Raw genomic sequence first — 20,563 nt, 5'->3', positions numbered from 1 at the left:
TCATTAGCCAAGAGATAACAGTAGGAAAAAAATTGTATATTACAGTTTTTCAATATCTTTTTTTTAAATGTCATATTGTCAATGGAAAAACCTAATTTCTCTAGTTTATTTTTGTGATGCAAGTTAAAAATGAAATGCGTAAGTTGTATACATCTTTCTTTTCTAGTGTGTAATTTATTCATAAATAAACCTCAGTGCTTTCTGTACATTTTGTATTTTTGTTTTTCATATTCACTTGTAAATAAAAGAGAAGTACTCGTGAACATTGTAATTTTTTTAATGCAGCATTTAATTTTTTTTTCACAAAACATTCTTTTAGGTGCTTTTTTTTTTGTCCTGTAAATTTTTTTTTTACACATTAAAACAAATTGTTCTATACATAACTGAAAGTACGTTTTACAACCATTTACAGCATAGCTTAGGTTTAACATCAGAAAAACACCCTCAGTTTGAGCCCAGCGCTGCCTCCATGTGTTCTGGGGTCTTAAGGAGGTGAATCTCTTGGTGAATGGCCAGCACCTCCTCAGAGACTCAGAGGACAATACAGTGACAGTGGAACGAGATACGTCAAACACTTTGGAGACCATCTTTATGATGCACCACTGGCAGACAGAAGAGAAACACCAGGGTCTGGATTGTGGCACTTCTCAGAAGATCCAGCAGTACTGTCAGGGCCTCCCTGCTCAGCCCAAAACCATTAAACACCTGTCCAGCGCTGACACATTCAGCTTTATCCTGCTGTACAGGGGTCTGCTCTGATTTAGGGAAGGAAGGAAAATAGAAATTGTTTAGAGCTATGAAAAGGTAATTAGTACAAGAAATATTGAGATACTTTAGTAAACTATAATTACTACTAAAAACCATATTGGGGAGAAACTAATTGTCATATTTAAAACCTTTGCTAAAGGGACAGTTCACCCAAAAATAAAATAAAAATCCAGACCTGGAACAACTGAAGGGTGAGTAAATTATTATAGAATTTTCATTTTTGGCTGAACTGTCCTTTAAGTAAAAGTATTATCTTGTATACTCTAATATACTTAAGTTATTGAGAACTTATTAGTACTTTATATTTGTACGAGTATGCTTAACGAATGTACTTTCTTACAGTTTTGAAAATGAAAGTAACAACATTTATTGTGAGAATATTAATACATTATTGCTAACTATATGAAAGACAAACAGAGCACTGGTCAGCTGTCACAGATGCCACTGAACATTAAGCTGTACTATGCTAAAAAAAAAAATTATAATCAGTGTATTCCGTTTTATTTTCATGACTATTATTATTATTATGACTATTAGTATTGTTGAGAGGAGTACCTAACTTAACTCAAGCTGATTGAGCCATCTCTACCATCTGGTTGAAGTATGTTTTGCCCAAAAAATCCATTAGATGTCAGAGTGTCAATACACAGCACTTGTCACAATCCTTCTAACCATAGACATGGATGTCAGAAACAAAGAAATCAACCCTTCCATGTGAGCCCTTCTCGGTGAAATTTTGCAAGGCAAGCATATTTTTTTTTAATATTACACTGTAAGAGACTTAACTTTACAAAATTATGTTACTTGGTGCCATGAAAAAACTTTAGTATGATTTTAATAATTTTTCAAAAACGTGCTCAACAAAACGGTTGATTTGTCACTTTATGGAAAACGTAGAAAAGCTGTGCCAATGTTTTCAGATCATTCACATCTGCAGTCAGAATGTACAATTTGCTGTGAAATAAACTTCTGATTATTCATAGCTATGAATATGACACCGCTCTTGTTATTTCTCCATTAAAATACTGAGATAATTTCTTAAATGTGTAGGTTTTTTTTGCCACTTTTAGATTTTTTTTTAAGTAAATATAATGAATTCATAGAATTAATGTGTGGAAATCATAATTATCAGAGGCAATTACTTATTAAATGACAAATGCTGATGTACTTACAATACTATAAATGTAAGAGATTGTAATTTATTTGTTGTTGTTTTCTTTACAATTACTAGATGGATTTCAACAGTAAAAGGCCCATGTACCAGAAAACCCCCCAAGGACTCTGATGCTGATCTCAGTTATCCTGATGACCCAATAAAGTTCTCAAACCTGTCTTGGAGTAACCCCAGCCCAGCACATTTTTAATGCCTCCCTCATCTATCACACCTGATTCAACTCTTCACCTCATTAGTGGAGACTGCAAGCCCTGAAGTGGGTGTGTGTCAGATATAGGGAGACATACAAAACGTGCAGTGCTGGGGGTACTTCATGGAGAGCTTTGAGAACCACTGACATAGTGGATCTGGATTATCATCCCGTCCGAGAAGAGGTAGCTGGTGACAGTCCTTTTGAGTCCCTGGATGAAGATGATGCTCCCTCGAGAGGCACATCCTCTACTAAGCTTCCATGTTAGAAGAGAAGAAAAGGCAAACACACTCTAAAAAACTTTCCTTAAAGGAGCCAGAGGATACTCCTGGCTGAAGACTTACACTGCACAGCATTGCTGTTGAGATAAAAATTAATCTAAAATAAGAAAGAAATAAAATCCTGTTGCACTACCACACTTGACGACGTGTTTCTTGAATCATAAAAGCTTAAATGCCATTATATTATTATCTTTTGCTATTTTAACTTTTTTGAATGCATAAATAATGTAATGCGTTTGGTCTTGTTACTTTTAGTTATTTCTGTTATTTATTTTTGTTTATTGTTAAAAAACAAGAAAACGTATAATTTCCTGTTAAAATGAAAACCTGAAATATGTTATGGCATACTTCAATAAATAAAGAAGATTCAATATACAAAACTATTATGATTTGTTTTTTATAAATTAGTATTATAGTTCGTATTTTCTGATCTTTATAGTATGTGTGAATGAAATCCGGTATTTTTACCATCAAGTGACATATCAACCATTTGGTAGAGGCCGATGTTTAAAAAAATATGGGATGTGATGCAAAAAAATACATTTGAGTGTGATAACTAGCAACATACGCTGACAAGAAATGCAAACCGAAAAAATTTCAAATGCTTTTTCTTGGTGGGGCAGTTGAAGGGTTAATTTAAAGCCCCTTGCTAACATACACATTCACTGTAATGTCTGAGCACAGGACTGTGGTCAATATTAAGATTTTAAAACAAAATAATATAAATCACACCCTAAAACTGGTGATTTTTACCTTTGTTGCATTAGTGTATTGTTCAGTATCATTATTTAAAATGCATTTTCAGCAGCTGAGACTGGCAGAACAAATGAAGAAGTCAGCACATTATTTCAGAACATACTTTTTTGTTGAATTGGCAAGATATAACATGAGACCACTAAACTGCAGTAACTTTGAATGATCTTCCAGTAAATGTAATCGGTGGGTCAATGACCTCCTTAAAGTTCCTATTTCAAAAATAAACTAAATCTTCCGAAACAACTGAATACAAAATCTCTCACTCATAAGTGTTTATTTGACAGGTTAATACTCCACTCTTATCCTCTCACTCTATATATATATAGAATATGAGTGGAGTACTAACCTGTAAAATAAACACTATTATTTAATTTCTTTGCCATGAATCGCATTGCTCTCAAAACCAAGAGTTCATGAAACGCGGCACAAACTACGCAAACATAATTTAATAAGGACCACACCACAAACACTGTTTTTGAGCCAAATGGAAAAAGAAAATAGATTGGAACAAGGTTTGTGGTTGACCTGACATCATGTTTTAATTAAAAACAGGGATCTGAAAATCATTCGGTCATCATTTACTCACAACATGTATGAATCTTTTTTTCAGCTGAACACAAAAGTGGGTAACCAAACAGTTTCTGTTCACCATTGACTTCCGTAGTAATTTTTATGAGAAGTCAATTTATATGGAAGTCAACCAGCAACTTTTTGGTTACCCACATTCTTCAAAATCTCTTCTTTAAAATTCAACAGGAGGAGGAAACTCCACAATTGTTGGTGTGTAAATAACAGAATTTCCTTTTTGGGTGAACTATCCCTCGAAAAACATGTTTAAAATGAAAGCATTTCTCTAATTGCACTATGAAGATTCATTATGCCATTTTGGAGAGTAATTTTTTTTTTTTACAGTTTTCTCTAGTGTGTCTCCGTGATAAATAGCGCATGATAATCTGATTAAAAATTATGCATAATGGTAAAACACTAAAATACATTCACACAAAATGTCTTAAAAAATTAATGCACACAATGAAAAAAAATCAATAAATGAAAAAAAGGCAAACACCATTATATTCAAGCTACCAGCTTGAGACTTGCATATCAAGCAAAGGCCACGCTGGTTTATTTGCATAGTTATAACACTCAGATTTACATGCATCTCAGAAGCTCATCAAGCACATATCTCTCTCTCTCTCACACACACACACACACACACACACACACACACACACACACACACACACACACACACACACACACACACAGAGTAAAACACTCAAACACACACTTACCACATACACACGCATAAAACTTTTGGAATAAAAAGACCCAGTGCTCGGAGGCATTCTGGGCCATCTCCCTGTTAAAGAAGGCACTTTAAAATCAAAAAGACAGTTCTGTGGAATAAATACAGTTAAGAGAGGAGCAGCAAACAGAAGAACAAATGTTCACCGTGTCCAACCTAAACATGTACAGCAATACGTTTACAATGAACTGGAATGAAGAAGAAAGAAGACAACCAGCTTTCATATCACCCCCCCCCCCCCTGTAAGTAATCTTGTAAGTAATCTTTCTCGCACATATAATCTGATCTATATACATGTTGTGTTGGAGTGAATGTAGGAATGAATGGACATTAGTGCTGCTCTTCTCTCAGTCAGAGTCTTCATCATCGAGATACTCCTCGGCGTTACTGTGGGTGCGGAGAATCACTGCAGATTCAACAGAGAGAGACAGTTAAGTGTGAATCTCTCTCACAGGAAGGTAACCCGAAAGGAGACGCCTTGTGACTCACCTCCTCCCACCAGCTTCCTCTTCAGCAGAGAGGCACACTGTGCATTGGTGGCCATATCCAGAGCGGTCTTCTTCTCATTGTTAAGCACGTCTGTCCTGGCATCTAGAATAGCACAGATGCAATATAAACAATGTAGATATAAAAAAAAGACATGCATTTGAACATTTCAATTATAAATTGAGTCACGATTGATTTGAACCAGATACGCGTCACAACAAAACTACATCACTCCTGTTAAGGCTTAATGCAAGAATGGTTTCTCTTTTTACACAGATATTTGTTGTGTTCATGTGTCATATTTCACTATTCTCACATAATCCATGTAAGGTAAGGTTTCTGCTGAACTATATAAGAAGGGGAAAAAAAATAATTCACTCACTTTTATTAAGCAACATTTCAGCGATATCGGAGTAACCCTTCCAGGCAGCTGCGTGTAGAGCCGTGTCTCCCAGTTTATTCTGTTGAGGAAATTAACATAATATTTATTACATTGAGTCAGATATAAAGAACACTGCTTCCGTTTCAGTCACTTTTGCATCCAGACCTCTGTAAGCTGATCTCTCTGTGCATTTGAACAAATTCAAATGAAATGCATTCGATCTCGAGAACAGCGATCGATCAGAAACACCAGATTTACCTGCTGATTGAGCTCACAGTTCGGCTGACTCAGCAAAATCTCCACCACATCTAAAAGAAATAAAACCCATAAACACACAATAGGTGAAATCTTTGTAATTTGCTTGATTTTTTAAGTGCCATATTATTGGACAAAACAAGCTTAAAGAGTTCTTATAGGCTAAGTTTGTGCACAAATATGTGAAAACACTTAAAGCCTGTGTATATATTTGACCTTTATGTCCTCCGTGACAGGCCCAGTAGAGAGCGGTGTTCCCGGCTTTGTCCAGTCCGTTGATGCCAACCTTATTATCCAAACACTCTCTGAGCCAGCTCAGATTACCTGCATTCACACACACAAAACATTTGATCGTTTCACCGTGTTATCAAATAAACTAAATGCTAGACAGGTTTCTATTTGGGTACCTCGCTTGGCTGCTTCATGCATGGGGTTGTCTATGGACTCTGCTTGCTCAGCCACTGGAAAAAGGCAAATCTCATCAAGATAAGAATGATACACCTACTACAGGATGCTTTTACCCAATTTTTTGTCTTCCAGACAAATTTAAGTAAAGCTTTGGAAAGTAATGGCACATAATAAAGCATAAAAAGAGAACTTGATGTTGGATTTTGTTCCAATCATTAACCCTGTATGTATGTGCAATGGTAATAATATTTATAGGATTTCTTTAGCAAACACCACTGATTATCTCGAATTAAACTTGCCTGACATCGTAAAAGTCACTTTTTTAGTCACTGAAGATGTTTTAGTAAAGTAGGTTCTAGTTTGCCGCTTGTTTTCCTTACCATAATTACTGGGAATAAGACCAGTCCTTCCCCTGCATGTCCCCTTCCACCAGTTACTGTCACTCTGAAAATAAACCCAGCAATCAGTACAAAATCACCAACACTGCCGTGACTATAATGCTCTTTATCACAGGAGGAACTATCAGTACTTCCAAGCGAGATCGTAAACTTACTGTATCCGAGATGTACAAAATATCTCCTTCCTCAAAGTACAGTTCATCTGGCTGAAAAAGAGGAAAATATTCATGATGAGCTCGATTCAGGCTAAAACAACCTACACAACTGGGAAATAGTATAAGTAAGAAGGAAACTCACCGTCCTTGGGTCAAAGGTGAATAAAGCCCTGTACACCTTGACCTGGCCTGTTGAAAACATACATTTGAATGATTGAATGAAATATCAGTAAATATTCCACCTGTTAAACCTTATCTTCACCCATCCGCCCAACCATATGCAAAACACCACCCCATCTACAACCAGGTAGTATCACAGAACTAAACGCAGCTCAAATGCAGGGCAAATCACATGACACAGAAAAGTCTCCAAGCCAGAGGAACCCAACCCCTGAGGTCTAAATACACAAAACACTACATGCACAACAAAGGGCATTTCCTGACCACAAAGGTATTTCGAGTTGCCGTATAACAAATAAGGTAGAAGCCCTGCTGAGCGGGATCCAAGCGGCCCCTCCTGAACTTCCAGATCAGACTCTGAAATGGAAAAACTGGCCTCCACTGGATATAATAATTTTGTTTGCCCCCAATTACACTTACAATCAATCGTTAAGAAGTGCAATACTGACAATAAGATGTTTCTTAAAGTTCCCCTAGAATCTACACCACATTTTATTATTATACTTTTAGTGTAAAGGTTTGGCCACTACTAAACAATACTGTGTTAAGAATTCCAAACATCCCATCCCACCCAATTGGGCAGATTTGCATGCTGGATCTCACAGACCCATATCCTGGACAAACTGGAACTAGAGGACATCCTACGACTTACATTGAGTCATTTAGCAGACGCTTTTATCCAAACGATTTACAAATGAGGACAAAGGAAGCAATCGAAATCAACAAAAGAGCAATAATACGCAATTGCTATAACAAGTCTCAGTTGGTGTAATGCAGTACACATATCAAGGGATTTTAAATCATATAATAAATAAAAAGGAAACATAATAAACATAATAAAACACAAAGTTTAGTTCAGTTTTCTAAATAACTGGTTCTTTTGGAATCAAAAATAAATTTGTGACCATTTAGACCAATCAAGTGATTTTACAAGAGGGAATGGCATTATTAATAATAAAAAATAATAAATAGTCATAATGAGACTAGTTCTGCAGTCTAAAGATTTAGGTACCGTTGTAACAAAAAGCAGAAATAAAACATTTGATCATTTCTGCAAATCGGTTATTGGTAGTTTTAATACGAAAATAACATGCAATGTACCAGTTGTGAAAAGACCATATTGGTCTTTCTCTACCTTTGACCGTGCATAAAACACCAGTCCAAATGTCATGTTATTTTGCACACATAAGCACAGCTCTTTCATATGGGGAAATAACTGAGAGACAATAGCTGTGACTCAAAAATCTAGTCAACATTTTTAGGCATTATAGAAACTATTTATTTATTTCCAGAACGCAACGAATATAACCAAAAACGCGTTTACGCAGAACAAACGTGCGCATGTATAGGCAGTGGCTCTGAACACCATACAAACGCTGGCGAGGGCGATTTTCTCCATTGGTGGAAAAGGCTTTTACTATTTTTGTCTATTTCTTTGAGCCTTTAAGCTAAGATGTGTTTTTTTTCTTCTTGTTTTTCGTTGCGCATGTTAACCGGTAGCAGGCGTTTAAAACGCGTAACAGCGCAAAAGAAAGTAACGTTGCATTGCATTGCGTTGCGCTGGAGAAACGCCAAACTCCACCCGCAGGAGAAAGTTCACCAAGCCCCAGAATTGCATGCTCTTATATACATTTCACTGCACGGCATCGGAAACCAGCGTGTTTGTATAGCTATCAGACAAATAAACAACGCAAAAACGTATGGATAGATAATGAAAGTTTAGTAGGTTTGCCGAGGTAACGTTGACGTTAGGCTTTTCCTTCACGCGCACCTCTTACCTGGTTTAGCTGGTTTGGGGGGAGGCTTTGACATTTCTGAACTTTCCAAGACTTTTGAAGAAGACTTCCGAGTTGTTTCAGATAAATAATACGTTAAAACCGTGATAAAAACTGTTAAGAGTGCAAATGAAACAGTGTGTCGTTGCTGTCTTTCTTTAGGCGCTGTCAATGAGGAAGCGTGAAAGAGCCCAATGCGGAAAATTAGCACTGCGCATGCGCACAAGTCTGAAATTTCGTATTACCCGTATGACATTTTACTATGGTAGCATAACAAATAGTTACTATAAAAATGCCATGTTGTATATAAAACTATTTATTTAAAACTTAGATATAAATGTATTTGCTACAAATTATAAACCATATGGAACTGATATATTTATTACTTTTAATAATGATTTATGTACTTGAGTTTTATTTCAATTATGTAGTCAATGACAAAACTGCAAATGATTTTTGCAATATGGAAAATAACATTTCTATTTTCTGTTTCTATAAATGATTGTTAAAATGATTGAATTAGGTTTTATGTAAGTCTAGATTTATGGAATGTACTACTAAACATTTTCTAATCCTTCATTAATAACATCAACCAACATTTATGAATTACACAGTGCTTAACAGTAGTGTAGACAATAACAAAACATTACTGACAAATATAAAGATAAACTTGTCTTTTCAGACCGCATGGTCAAATAGTAATAAAATAATCTAAAGAAATCAGTTAACAAATGCAGGACATTTTTCTGCACTTTAAAAAAATGCTTTTAATATCTTTCTCACAAATAAAACCATGAGATTGCATGCAAACCTCTAGACTTGTGAGGAAACACATAACTCTGGTCTGCACCAACAAGTTGGTTTACATTGCATGCATGTTTTTAGGAGCTGCCTCAAAATAGATCTGCTTTAGCTATTTCTGTTTGAAAAAACTTTTGCATTAAATCCACCGTACGTATAGACCTGTCTATTATGTGAGTTCTGAGCTAAAAAAGGATGTCCGATGTTATCACTGAATACCTATACATGGAATTTTAAGGCGTCTTCCATATGAACAGAATGCAAACTCATTCTTATCTCGGTGAAATTGACCTCTGTACACATTCTCACTACATTTTTGAAGTTACAAAGGACAGTGTAAAATGCATTGCTGTTAATTAAAAGTTAAACGATTATCGCTTTGGATAAAAGCGTCTGCTAAATGAATAAATGTAGATGTAAAAGGGGTGAATACAAGTGGTGTCTGGTTAGCATCTAACGGGGTTTCTATGGTGTTAATGGTTCAGGGTCATTAGCTGTAATTCTCTTCTTTTTGGTGCTCTTTAGAAACTCATTGCCATGCAGATGTGAGGGACGTGTTGCACAGCAAGCGACTCAAACGGAATTTAAAATGCACAAACACGTTTATTAATGGCTTCATCTAAGCAAATCAGTTGTTCTTCCAGCTACCGCTCTTCTGTAGAACACCACAGTTTTTTGGCCTCAAATTTCAGGGACAGTAATCATAGTTTAATGACCCATGAGGCCGTGTTCACACATAGGCACAAAATGTGTGCACTAGTGGTATTTTGGCTTCTCTCTTTATCAGTTCTTTCATTCTTTTAATTCTTTTTATTCTAGACGTGATGTGTCTCATATTCCATCCCAGATATTTCAAAGATCCTAGGCCAAATTCAGTTCCAGTGACTCCTATATTTAAAGGCATCACAATTGACCATTAAAATAAAAATATTCATGTTTATATATTGAGTATTTTTAAATCCCATTCAAATCTCACCAGCCGATAACACAGTGGAGGTAGAGTATTAGAAACATTCAGCATCACAGCTCAGTGACGTGAAATGGAAAATGAATCTCACTTGATGACTTGTGTGTGAATGATCAGTGGATGTATTCTACAGGTGGACTCTCGTCAAACATTCACCTTACAAAAGGCGCCTACAAACACACACATTATCTGTGTGTGTGTGTGTGTGTGTGTGAACGGAAACCTCCCTATAAAAGCTCCTCCTGGACAATAAGTACATGACAAACAGAAACTCAGCACAGAAGTCAGCTGCCATGAACCTACAGCGCCTCTCCTCTCTGCTGCTCTGTGTCGGTGAGTTGCCTTTTCTCCATCCTGATCTGACCCTGTCTTATATTAGTTTTGACCTGTCAGCTTCAGGTGTGCCACGCTAATAAAAAACCTGGAAATCGTAGGAGAATTAAAACAGTTATTTCATTTATAACTGACATTTATACAATCATAAAATATTGTGGGATTTTTGTACGTGTGAATATATGTATTTCTAGCTATGCTTTGCTATAAAATATTCATATTGCTAAGAAATTATTCATTTTGATCACAAATGTAAAAAAAATCTTTGCCCAATGATAAAGGTAACAACTGGAAAAAATCCAGAAAAGTCTAAAGTGTGTGAAAATGAAAGATATTCTCTTCCATGTTGAGTGTAAATTATGTGCAGTTACTGACTGGTTTACTGTACTTTAATTTCACTTTGACATCTGACAGAAGACAATCGACTGACGAATATGAAAACCTCCAAGATAGTAAGTCTTGCTGAGGGAAGTGTGGCATTGTGTTTGTGTCTCCAGACAGGCAGGCTTTGGGAAATTGACTCGACCTGTACTAACATGCCTCTGAATAGCTGTGAGCTCCGGCTTTTCCCATAGAGGTGTATGATGCCAGAACACCACACAGTTTAAATCTCGGCTCTCTGTTGTCATGTTCGACGTCACAAAGTGTGTATTGTTCATGGCAAAGGACGGAGGATACGGGCGTCACAGTGCCGTGTTAAATATATATTTAGCTTTGCGAACTAATGTTATAAAGGTCATCCCTGAACACAATAATAGGTGTGTGTGTGTGTGTGTGTGTGTGAATTTCAATGAATTAAATGCAGGATTCCAGTCGGTAGGAGTGTTCAGATCAAATGCATTTACTCAAGACATTCTCACTGTAGACTTGTTTGACTGCAGCTGTTGCCAAATGATACCTGTGAGAAGGGCACATTTAAAATTCCATTGAATTGCTTCAAATAAATACTTATTTATTAGAATAAAGATAGCACATGCATGCTTTTCAAGCAAAATGTCTGACAACAAAGTTTGTTGTTTAATATAGTGATGTTCTAAAATAAAGCTATATTAATAGATACTAATAGATACTAATATATAATGTGATGAAGAATAGAATATGTGCAGAATAAAATGGCATGCAAAATTATAATTAGTGCTTGATAGAGTGGATTGGATTGCCACACACCCAGGGCTGGTGGAATTTTCTCTCTTGCAATTTTCAGACAATGGCACCAATTCAAGCCAAGAGGAAATCAAATGGATGCTTTTTCCATGTCTTTTTGTTCATTATTCCAAATACAAACAAGGTTGACTTTGTTTCAAAACGTGATGATCAAAGCTTACTCCACCTATGCAACAACGCTACCATGGTTACTTAGGATTCAACCAACAGATGCTGGCTGTGTTTCAGGATGGGAGTAGTCCTTCACGTTCACATTCAGGTCTGACTCCATTCTGCTATATAACGCCCACTTTTTTTTCTTTCTTTCTTTCATTTTTTTTTTTGATCCCAATCAATTCCTGATGGATAAAATCAAGTCCCAGCCTACATTTTTTCTTGCTGAATAGCATGTTTCACTGTAGAAATGAATCACATGGGTTGTGAACATTGAGACCTCCTTAGATGCAAACACTGTTTTATGTTGTCTTCATGAAATAATAGGCCAAAAAATCTAATTTTTTTAATGGAATAGTTCTTTTTTTTTTATATATATATACACTTTTGAATTATTACCATTGTGTATGAAATGTGCTATATAAATAAACCTGCCTTGCCTTGCTTTGCATGACATATAGAATATGGAGGCAAAAAAAAAAACAATCCTCAGTTTTATTCAGAGGCCCAAATTTGGTGCAGTTGCTGCTATTTAAATGGCTAAAAAGTAAGATGTTAGCTTTAAATTTAAAACATTTTATCAGTACAGCAGACTGTATGAAATGCATATAAATATCAGTTGTCACTCTGTATCTACAGATAATATGTCTTAGGTGATATTTAAATGCTTAGTTTTATGATCAAAGCTCTGTAGTTTTTATTGTGGGGGGCAAAACCATAAAATGCAATGCAATACAATGATGTTTGAGAGATGACATATTTTCCACATTTTCATTTAAACATCATTTTCTTAGTCAAAATCATTGTTTTTTTTCAAAAGTGACATTCTTCATGTAGAAAATGTAATCCCAGACATGTAAACTAAGGTTAAAGGGTTAATTCACAGCTGAAAAAATGGGGTTGGCAAAGAATTGTTGGCAAAACCTGCCAATTGACCTTTAATAACTGGTCTGTATGGGTCCTGTGCAGTTCACCTATTTATATTTGCATCATACCTGTCATTATATTCTGTATTTTAGCATGAATGGAACTCTGTGTTGATCATATCAGATTCTGTACTATGTATTTCATAAGCAGGTGTCCAACAAGACAAGTAGACATAAATGACTCTAATGATGTATTGTATTTGCAGCAGGTGCAGCTTTACCTCATATAACCTCAACTTTTCCACTCGCTTATGTCTTTTCCCTCTCTCTCACACATACACAGTTAATCTGCTCAGTACAATAAACATGGGGTGTTTACAGGATGACTCAATATCAACTGTCACATTAGCAGATTAACCTCTCTTTATATCTGCTAATTGAGGTTAATGTGTTATTGTGATATGATGAAGCATTGGATCCTGTTATTATGTGCAAACTGGGCCGAAACTAAATACAAATCAGCATTCCTCCCAAAGCTGTTACTACATTTCTGCTGTGATTCATAGTGTGTGTTTCTGTGTGTAGTTTGCAGTGCAGTTTTCACCGTAACGACAGCTGCTGCTCACACATCTGCACTGGATCATGTGACCGTGATGTCATCATCAGGGGAGGGGCTTCAGAGCGCCATAGGTGAAGATTTGGAATCTGATGATGATCAGGATCCATCAGTAATGTTCAGTGATCCAACTTTGTTTAAAGGTACAGTCAAACAAACCCGTCCACTTGCTTGACAATCTCCCGCAGACGTCTGTTATTCTTAGAAAAAGATCATTATAATTACTGACCGTAATAACACCTTTGGCATTTTAATTATATGCACCATTTATGATTATGAACTACAAAGGTTCAGAAATTAACTTATACATTATATGAATTTAAACACAGTTTCATTATACTAGCAATAAGTGAATTTTCTAAGAACAAACTGTTCATTTTTCACTCTAAAATAAAAAATAAAAATAAGAATGCTTAGTGAATAAAATGAATAGTGTATGTAAACTATAAACATGTAAGTTAATTGCATGCAATAAAACAAAAGTGTGTGACCAAATTGTGTTGCATTAGTTCATTTTAATTAAATAAATTAAACAAGCAACTAGTGTAGAGATATTTAGTGAAAAAGACCGGACTTGCATCACTGTTTTTATGGCAACATTTAATTAAACTTTTAAAACTCAAAGTATAGAATACAAATGCCAAAAACATTAAAGTATGAATCTTCCAGAAATCAAAGTCAGTAAAGGAGGTATTAAGATGTCATTATTTACAAAAACTTGCAAAAATATTGTGTGTTCTTAGATTAAGCTAATTATTACTAACTGGAATAACACCTTTTGGTGTTTTAATTAGGACATTAAATGTATAATTAAATAACTATTAATGAACTACTTTTGTTGTAATAATATAACCGAACGAATCTAAATTAAAATAAAAAATATGCAAGTATAATCTGCACACTCTCTGTATTCAGTAGCAAACAAAGCATGCTGCGAACTGGAAATTCCTCGTCCAGTTTCTGTACATTACTGGTAAGAAATAATATTCATGCAATTGCAATGCAACTTACATTAACTCGATATATATATTTCTGAACCTTTGTAGTTCATTAATGATGAACTAAAATGAATCTCATGCAATAAAACTAAATGCTGTGACAAAATGATGAAGAATTGCTGCATTAATGAACTGAGCAAAGAACAAGTGTGGAGCTATTTGGTGAAAAAGACCAACGTAAAGGACCACTTAAGGAACATTAAAGAAAATTCAAAGTGTAGAAAGTAAACATTCTCACACACATTAAAGTTTCTCATACATCTTGTGTCTTCCAGTAACCCAAGTCAGTAAAGGAGACGAGCAGAATCACAAACGCTCTGGGCACAAAAAGAACAAAGGAAGAAGAAAGAATAAAAATATCACTCCTGTTCAGCCAAATCACAGCACCACCGCTGACCCCTGCCTGACCTCTCATGTGGACTACTGCATCCACGGCCACTGCACATACCTGCACGGCCTGAGAGAGCCTGTCTGTGTGTGAGTGATACTTATCTACTGAAGCTTGTTTCCCCCACGGGATAAGATATAAAAAGGTAAATGTGACATTTTATCTCACAATTCAACTTTCATCCTTAAAGTTCTGAATTTATATCTGACCATTTCTCAGAATTGTTAGACATAAACTCAGAATCGTGTGATATAAACGCTGAATTGTGAGATATAAACTTGAGAACTGTTTGAGTCAGAATTGTGAGACAATTACCTTTATTTTATGATGTAAAAACAATTGCAAGATGTAAACCCAGAATTCAGAGGGAAAAAAAATGTAAATATAAACTCAGAATTGCGAGATGTAAATACTGAGTTTATATCTTGCCGTTCTGATTTTTTTTCTTTCTGAGAACTGGAAAATATGATCTCAGAATTGTGAGATACAAAGTCAAATTACCTTTTTCATTTTTTTATTTAATGGTCAAAGCAAAAAAACAAAAAATATAAAAGTATGAAATTAAATTTCTAAGAAATAATTTCAGAAATGCAAGATATAAACTTCACTGTGAGATATAAACTCGAAACTGCCAATAAGAAAGTACGAATTTTAAGGTTTATGTCTCACAATTCAGATTTCTTTCTAAGAATTACAAGATATAAACTCAGATTTGTGAGATATAAAGTCTACATATGTATTTGTTATTTCATGGTGGAAACAAAATTAAAGAAATCACAAGAATTAAATGTAGAAATTCTGAGAAAATGCACATTTTTGTGAGAGAAAAAGAGTCTGAATTTATAGTTTATGTCTCCAAATTCCGAGTTTAAACAGTAATTCTTGCTTTTTTTCTGAGAATTGCAAGATTTACACTCAGAATTCCGGGACTGCAGTTCAGAATTGTGATATATAAAGAATCACAAGAATTGAGAGATAAACAGTCGCACCTACCTTTTTTTATTTATTCCATGGCAGAAACAGGCTTCTATACTTCTCTGCATGCACACAGCATAGAATTCACATAAAGAGTTTATAATTAATGAAATTCAGTCAACACTGCATTATGGTTGTGTTCAAGTAATGGAAGTCTGATCATTTCAGATGTAAGAGAGGTTATGATGGGGAACGCTGTGGGATCCAGCTGCTTGGGACGTCTCGAGACGAGAGCAGCACAGAAACGACCCACACCACGCTCGTCATTATGGCTGTCGTCCTGTCAGTCATCAGCTGCCTAGCCATCCTGCTCATGGTCTGCGTGCAGTAAGTACATTCAGTGCTAAAAATACACCCCCACACACTCATTCATCTTTCACACGCCTGAGATATAGTTGGCACATATTGTGACAGCAGTTTGGACACACCTGCTCATTCTTTATTACTATTGTAAAACATAATAAGTCATTAATACTATGAAATAACTCTACCAAGCTAACGTTCCAATTAAATTTCCCATTGTCTCTGAACATTCTAAACATCAGTTTTTAAAACTTTTTTTCTTTGTTATGCAAATATGAAGAGAACATTCCATTTTATCATTTGTGAACATTATGGAAGTGTTGCTTTTGAATGTTTTCTGTAGTAACGTTTTAAAAAAATGTTAGATGAATGTGCAACTTAGATGTAAAATCAAAACAAAACTAAAAAAACATTTTGAAAGATGTATAAATGTGTTCGTTTTGTGCTAAATTTTTGAGAGCATTATTAAAGAACCGATAACTTTGATTGAACACTTTAACATTACTAGAAGAATGTTCGTTTATAACTTTGAGTGAACCATGCAAGAACCATCTTAGATTTGTACTTGATTGCAGTCTGGACATTCATAAACCAGCTTCAGATGGTGTATCTTGGGATGCTTTTGAAGGAGTCACTGCGTAATCTGGATACTGAAGCATTTTTTTTTTCTCATTTGAATTTCATACATGTTAAAAAATTCAAATCTCCAGCGATAATTATAATGGTTGCTACTTGCTATGGATCTGTATAATCTAGAGCTGAAACAACGAATCGATTTAATCGATTAAAATCGATTATTAAAATAGTTGTCAACTAATTTAGTCATCGATTCGTTGCTAAATAACTTTTATTTGCCGTAAGCGGCTCATTTCGTGCATATTTCAAATCTGCGGTGACCAAAGTGTGGCAGTAATGAGCCACCGGAGGTTTTACTCAGCCAGTACAACAGGAGAAGTAGCGAATAGCCAATAGCTGGCCTTGTTTTATGTCACGTGCTTCCCGAGCAGCGTCTCTGCAGCCATAGACATCATATGATGTCTATGTCTGCAGCATTCAGCGTGATGTGGGAGTACTTTACATTGAGCCTTTAAAAAAGAAGAGTAACCATTAAACTCTGCACTACTGCACTGTTTAAGGGGACGTTCACATATCGCGTCTTTTGCGCGCTCAAGTTCGTTAGTTCCAACACTGCACCGCATCGAGTTAAAAACATTTAAACTTTTCAGAATGCCGCAACCGCACCGCGGGTCATGTGACAAGAACTAACCAATCAGCTTCATCCTTTCCCGTAACAACGTTAAAAGCTCAGTCAAGATGAAAGGAACAGCTGATCATAGTTGTATATGGATTTCCATTTTGAAATAAATTTAGTAGCAGAGCTACTGCAAGCGATTTTTTTGAGCTGCAAATCCATTTATCCTTTGCTGAAATTTCCGCGTCTTCAAGGAGAGAGCACGTCATGGTTGCTTATCAAAGGCAGACGCCTCAGGGGCGCTTTGGAAAGAAGGAGAAAGCGGCGCGCCTAGCGTTTTCCACACGTTTTTAGGCGCGATTTGTGAACGGCCCCTAAGACTTTCATTTGTGCAGATTCTCCAGTACAATGTTGTTTGCAAATGTTTAGTCGTAAAAGCTGATAACATTGCTTTTTAATTTTAACAGTTAACATTTAAAGCTTTACAAACATGTTCTGTGATCAGTTTGTCGTTTACCAGTTCAAAATTCAGTCGTGCAGCCTAATTATGACTGAATGAGAGAGGTAAATGTAGATATTTGAAATGCACTTTTTTTTCTAAGTATTCACTGCTCTTTTTCACACAGCAGGTTTTTTGTGTGTGTCCTATTTTTTTTCTGGACAACCTTCTGATGGATTTTACTTTAAATTGTGAGTTCCATTCAGGTTTCATGCCATTGGCACTGTTTTTGAAGGATTGTTTACAATTTCACAGCATAAGCTATAAAGCTGTTTCCCAGTAAATAATAAAATACAATGCACTGCAATTTTATTCTGTTTTATCCATATTCTTAGTGAAAATATGTTCTGAAAGATTCCTTAATAAGCTTTGTTCGGGATGTTAAACTACTTTAGGAGCTCTAAGGACTGCCATGGTGAAAACATTATTTGAAATCTCCTTGTAAAATTTGCTAGAGTATGGGTCAGTGTTTTGATTGCAGAAGAGTTCGACAAAGGATTACTAACACAATAAAACAACTCCAGGTATATTTTTAATGAGGATATGACAATGCAAAATGGTTAAAATCTCTTAAATCTATGCTGAATGATAAAGACCATTTATTAATAATTTACTTGGGGAAAAAATGGGAAAAACTAAAATATAAGTACATAAACCGATTAATCGTAAAAATAATCGACAGATTAATCGATTATCAAAATAATCGTTAGTTGCAGCCCTAGTATAATCTCTACGGATTATATTTAATCAAACTCGCTTTATAGGCTACAGGTTGTGTGATTAACCGTATGCATCTTTGTTGAGAAGATCGGATCATTTTAATGACTCGGATCTTTAAATATCATTCCACAGAATGAACAACCAAATGACTTGACCAGTTAGATTTGATTTTTATATATTTTTTTACTATAATGCAAATTCAACATATAAGAAGAAGAAATAGGCCTAACAATATACTGATAAAGCCTAACTATCAAGCAAAGTACAATGAAAAGAAGTAAGAGTAGATCTGAAAGAATTTGACAGAACCATGTAGGCTACTAAATATGTTTTGTTTCTAATTGATTTTATATTGCAGCTATAGAACACATCAACGCTTTCAGGTGGCGTTCCTGAGCTCCACCGATGAGAGAGAGAAACTAGAGAAAAAGAACATTGTGGTGTGAAGAGGAAGTAAGATCGAGTCTTTATTTATGGGTTTCTAAATATAAGATTTTTGTGTGTGGTGTTTAATAAAAGATTTGTTTTTGTTTCAGGTAGAAGTCATGCTGCTGTCACTGGTGTGGAGTGCACTACAGATATATTGCACATAGAATAATATAATAAAACCTATTGTAATAATGTATTTATTCTTTGTACCTATTTATTAACAAATTATATAATTTACTTAGTATTTGTATTAGTATTTTGATAATAAAACCAAACTAATGTTTATTTGATATGTGATATTCATGTACACATATGAAATAAGATTTGTGTCTTTCTTTCCCTCATTTTCTTCCATTTTCTCTTTCAGGGCATTCTTGTAAAACATTAAGAGTTATAGTTATATCTGAACTATATACGATGGCAATATTTTGCAGTGCAACCCTAAAAAAAGAGGACAGAGGGTTGGGATCTTTCGGTTTTCTTAATAAATTTCTGTTTTCTGAAACAAAGTACCAGAATTACCAGACGAGGCACTAAAATGGAAAGGATTAATGCTGTTTTTTAGTAAAAGGAATTCATATTTAAGTCTTTAGACAGTCTGTCAAAGAGGTGAAAACAACAATCTTACAGCTATGAGAGTTATGCACATATGAAAGCAGACGTCTGTCACTTTCCTTCAGGTGGAGTCTGAGGTGCCTCTCCCTGCAATTTTCTGCAAAGTTTCCAATCATTTTTAATCCTTATGTTTCATAACATAATAGAAGATTATATAAATACAGATCAATCTAAGGACCCACTGTCCTGCGATGTTTATTTCCAACCTGGCCTGTGACTTCACAAGTGATCTTGAAGACCTTGATTAGCGGGTTCAGGTGTGTTTGATTAGGGTTGAAGCTAAACTCTGCAGGTCCCAGAAGACAGAGCTATTAAATACTTGCCATGTTGCTGGTTGTGACTGAAAGAGTAGTTTAAAACCATTACATGATATTATAATAAACAGATTATTAGTTGTTAAATGTATTTTAAATAGTTCAAATTTTGATTCATATATTTTTGCCTTAAATATTTAAATAATAAGATTCAAGATTTTTATTCGTCACATACACAATTATATAGAGCATATATAACCAGCAGTGAAATTTGAGTCAGGTCCGCTCCATGGACAGTGCAATTATTAAGGAATACAACACAAAAAAAACTATATATATATATATATATGTATATATATTTATATACATACATAAATATAGCTATGAAAGAAATAAATAAAAGTAAACAATAAAAATAAGGATAAAATATAAAAAAAGATGTATAATGCAGAATTAAATATAGAATGGAGAATAATGTGCATGAAAGTACACTGTATTCTTAAATATTAAGATACCCAGGGATGTAATAATATATTATTATTCATAAAATATATGTTGGAAAATACATCAAGTTTGTTAATGACAAATATTAAGAAGTGCTACCATATTAACACATCTATACTGTAGCATGATAAATAAACCCGTTAAATGTATCTCAAACGGTTGGTTAAGTTGTGCAAGGACTTTTAATTGTTTTCTCGAGACTAGAACAAGTTAACTGTGACCTCTTCTGGTCATAAAGCGAACAGAGATCTGGAAATATATTTATGAAGCAG

The 20,563-nt window shown here is 35.0% G+C and overlaps 2 protein-coding genes across 2 annotated transcripts; one reads left to right on the top strand and one right to left on the bottom strand.

The window, feature by feature from the left end:
• Positions 1 to 4,511: 4,511 nt before the first annotated feature.
• On the bottom strand, positions 4,512 to 8,728 carry LOC132140041 (osteoclast-stimulating factor 1-like). The gene is made up of 10 exons (XM_059548813.1): positions 8,518 to 8,728; positions 6,702 to 6,748; positions 6,560 to 6,610; positions 6,387 to 6,450; positions 6,006 to 6,059; positions 5,815 to 5,922; positions 5,602 to 5,651; positions 5,344 to 5,422; positions 4,965 to 5,066; positions 4,512 to 4,881 (listed from the first exon to the last, which is right to left on the bottom strand). Exons 1-10 carry the CDS (start codon positions 8,549 to 8,551, stop codon positions 4,823 to 4,825), a joined length of 648 nt encoding a protein of 215 aa, XP_059404796.1. The 5' UTR covers positions 8,552 to 8,728; the 3' UTR covers positions 4,512 to 4,822.
• A 1,636-nt stretch (positions 8,729 to 10,364) lies between these two features.
• On the top strand, positions 10,365 to 19,123 carry LOC132131650 (proheparin-binding EGF-like growth factor). Its single transcript, XM_059543713.1, has 6 exons — positions 10,365 to 10,615; positions 13,384 to 13,557; positions 14,688 to 14,889; positions 15,944 to 16,102; positions 18,848 to 18,942; positions 19,026 to 19,123. Exons 1-5 carry the CDS (start codon positions 10,540 to 10,542, stop codon positions 18,933 to 18,935), a joined length of 699 nt encoding a protein of 232 aa, XP_059399696.1. The 5' UTR covers positions 10,365 to 10,539; the 3' UTR covers positions 18,936 to 18,942; positions 19,026 to 19,123.
• Positions 19,124 to 20,563: the final 1,440 nt, after the last annotated feature.

Source organism: Carassius carassius, chromosome 4 (assembly GCF_963082965.1).
Source record: "Carassius carassius chromosome 4, fCarCar2.1, whole genome shotgun sequence".
Taxonomy (NCBI): Eukaryota; Metazoa; Chordata; class Actinopteri; order Cypriniformes; family Cyprinidae; genus Carassius; species Carassius carassius.
Note: the sequence above shows the minus strand (reverse complement) of the source record. Positions and strands in the feature narration are given on the sequence as shown.

Excerpts from the sequence above, each read along its gene's own strand:
- LOC132140041 (XM_059548813.1), bottom strand. The coding sequence starts at position 8,551 with ATGTCAAAGCCTCCCCCCAAACCAGCTAAACCAG. Across the intron at positions 6,749-8,517 it reads CCCCAAACCAGCTAAACCAG|GCCAGGTCAAGGTGTACAGG; the intron begins GTAAGAGGTGCG and ends TGTTTTCAACAG. Across the intron at positions 5,423-5,601 it reads ACTGTGAGCTCAATCAGCAG|AATAAACTGGGAGACACGGC; the intron begins GTAAATCTGGTG and ends TTTCCTCAACAG.
- LOC132131650 (XM_059543713.1), top strand. The coding sequence starts at position 10,540 with ATGACAAACAGAAACTCAGCACAGAAGTCAGCTGCCATGAACCTACAG. Across the intron at positions 10,616-13,383 it reads CTCTCTGCTGCTCTGTGTCG|TTTGCAGTGCAGTTTTCACC; the intron begins GTGAGTTGCCTT and ends TTCTGTGTGTAG. Across the intron at positions 13,558-14,687 it reads TGATCCAACTTTGTTTAAAG|TAACCCAAGTCAGTAAAGGA; the intron begins GTACAGTCAAAC and ends TGTGTCTTCCAG.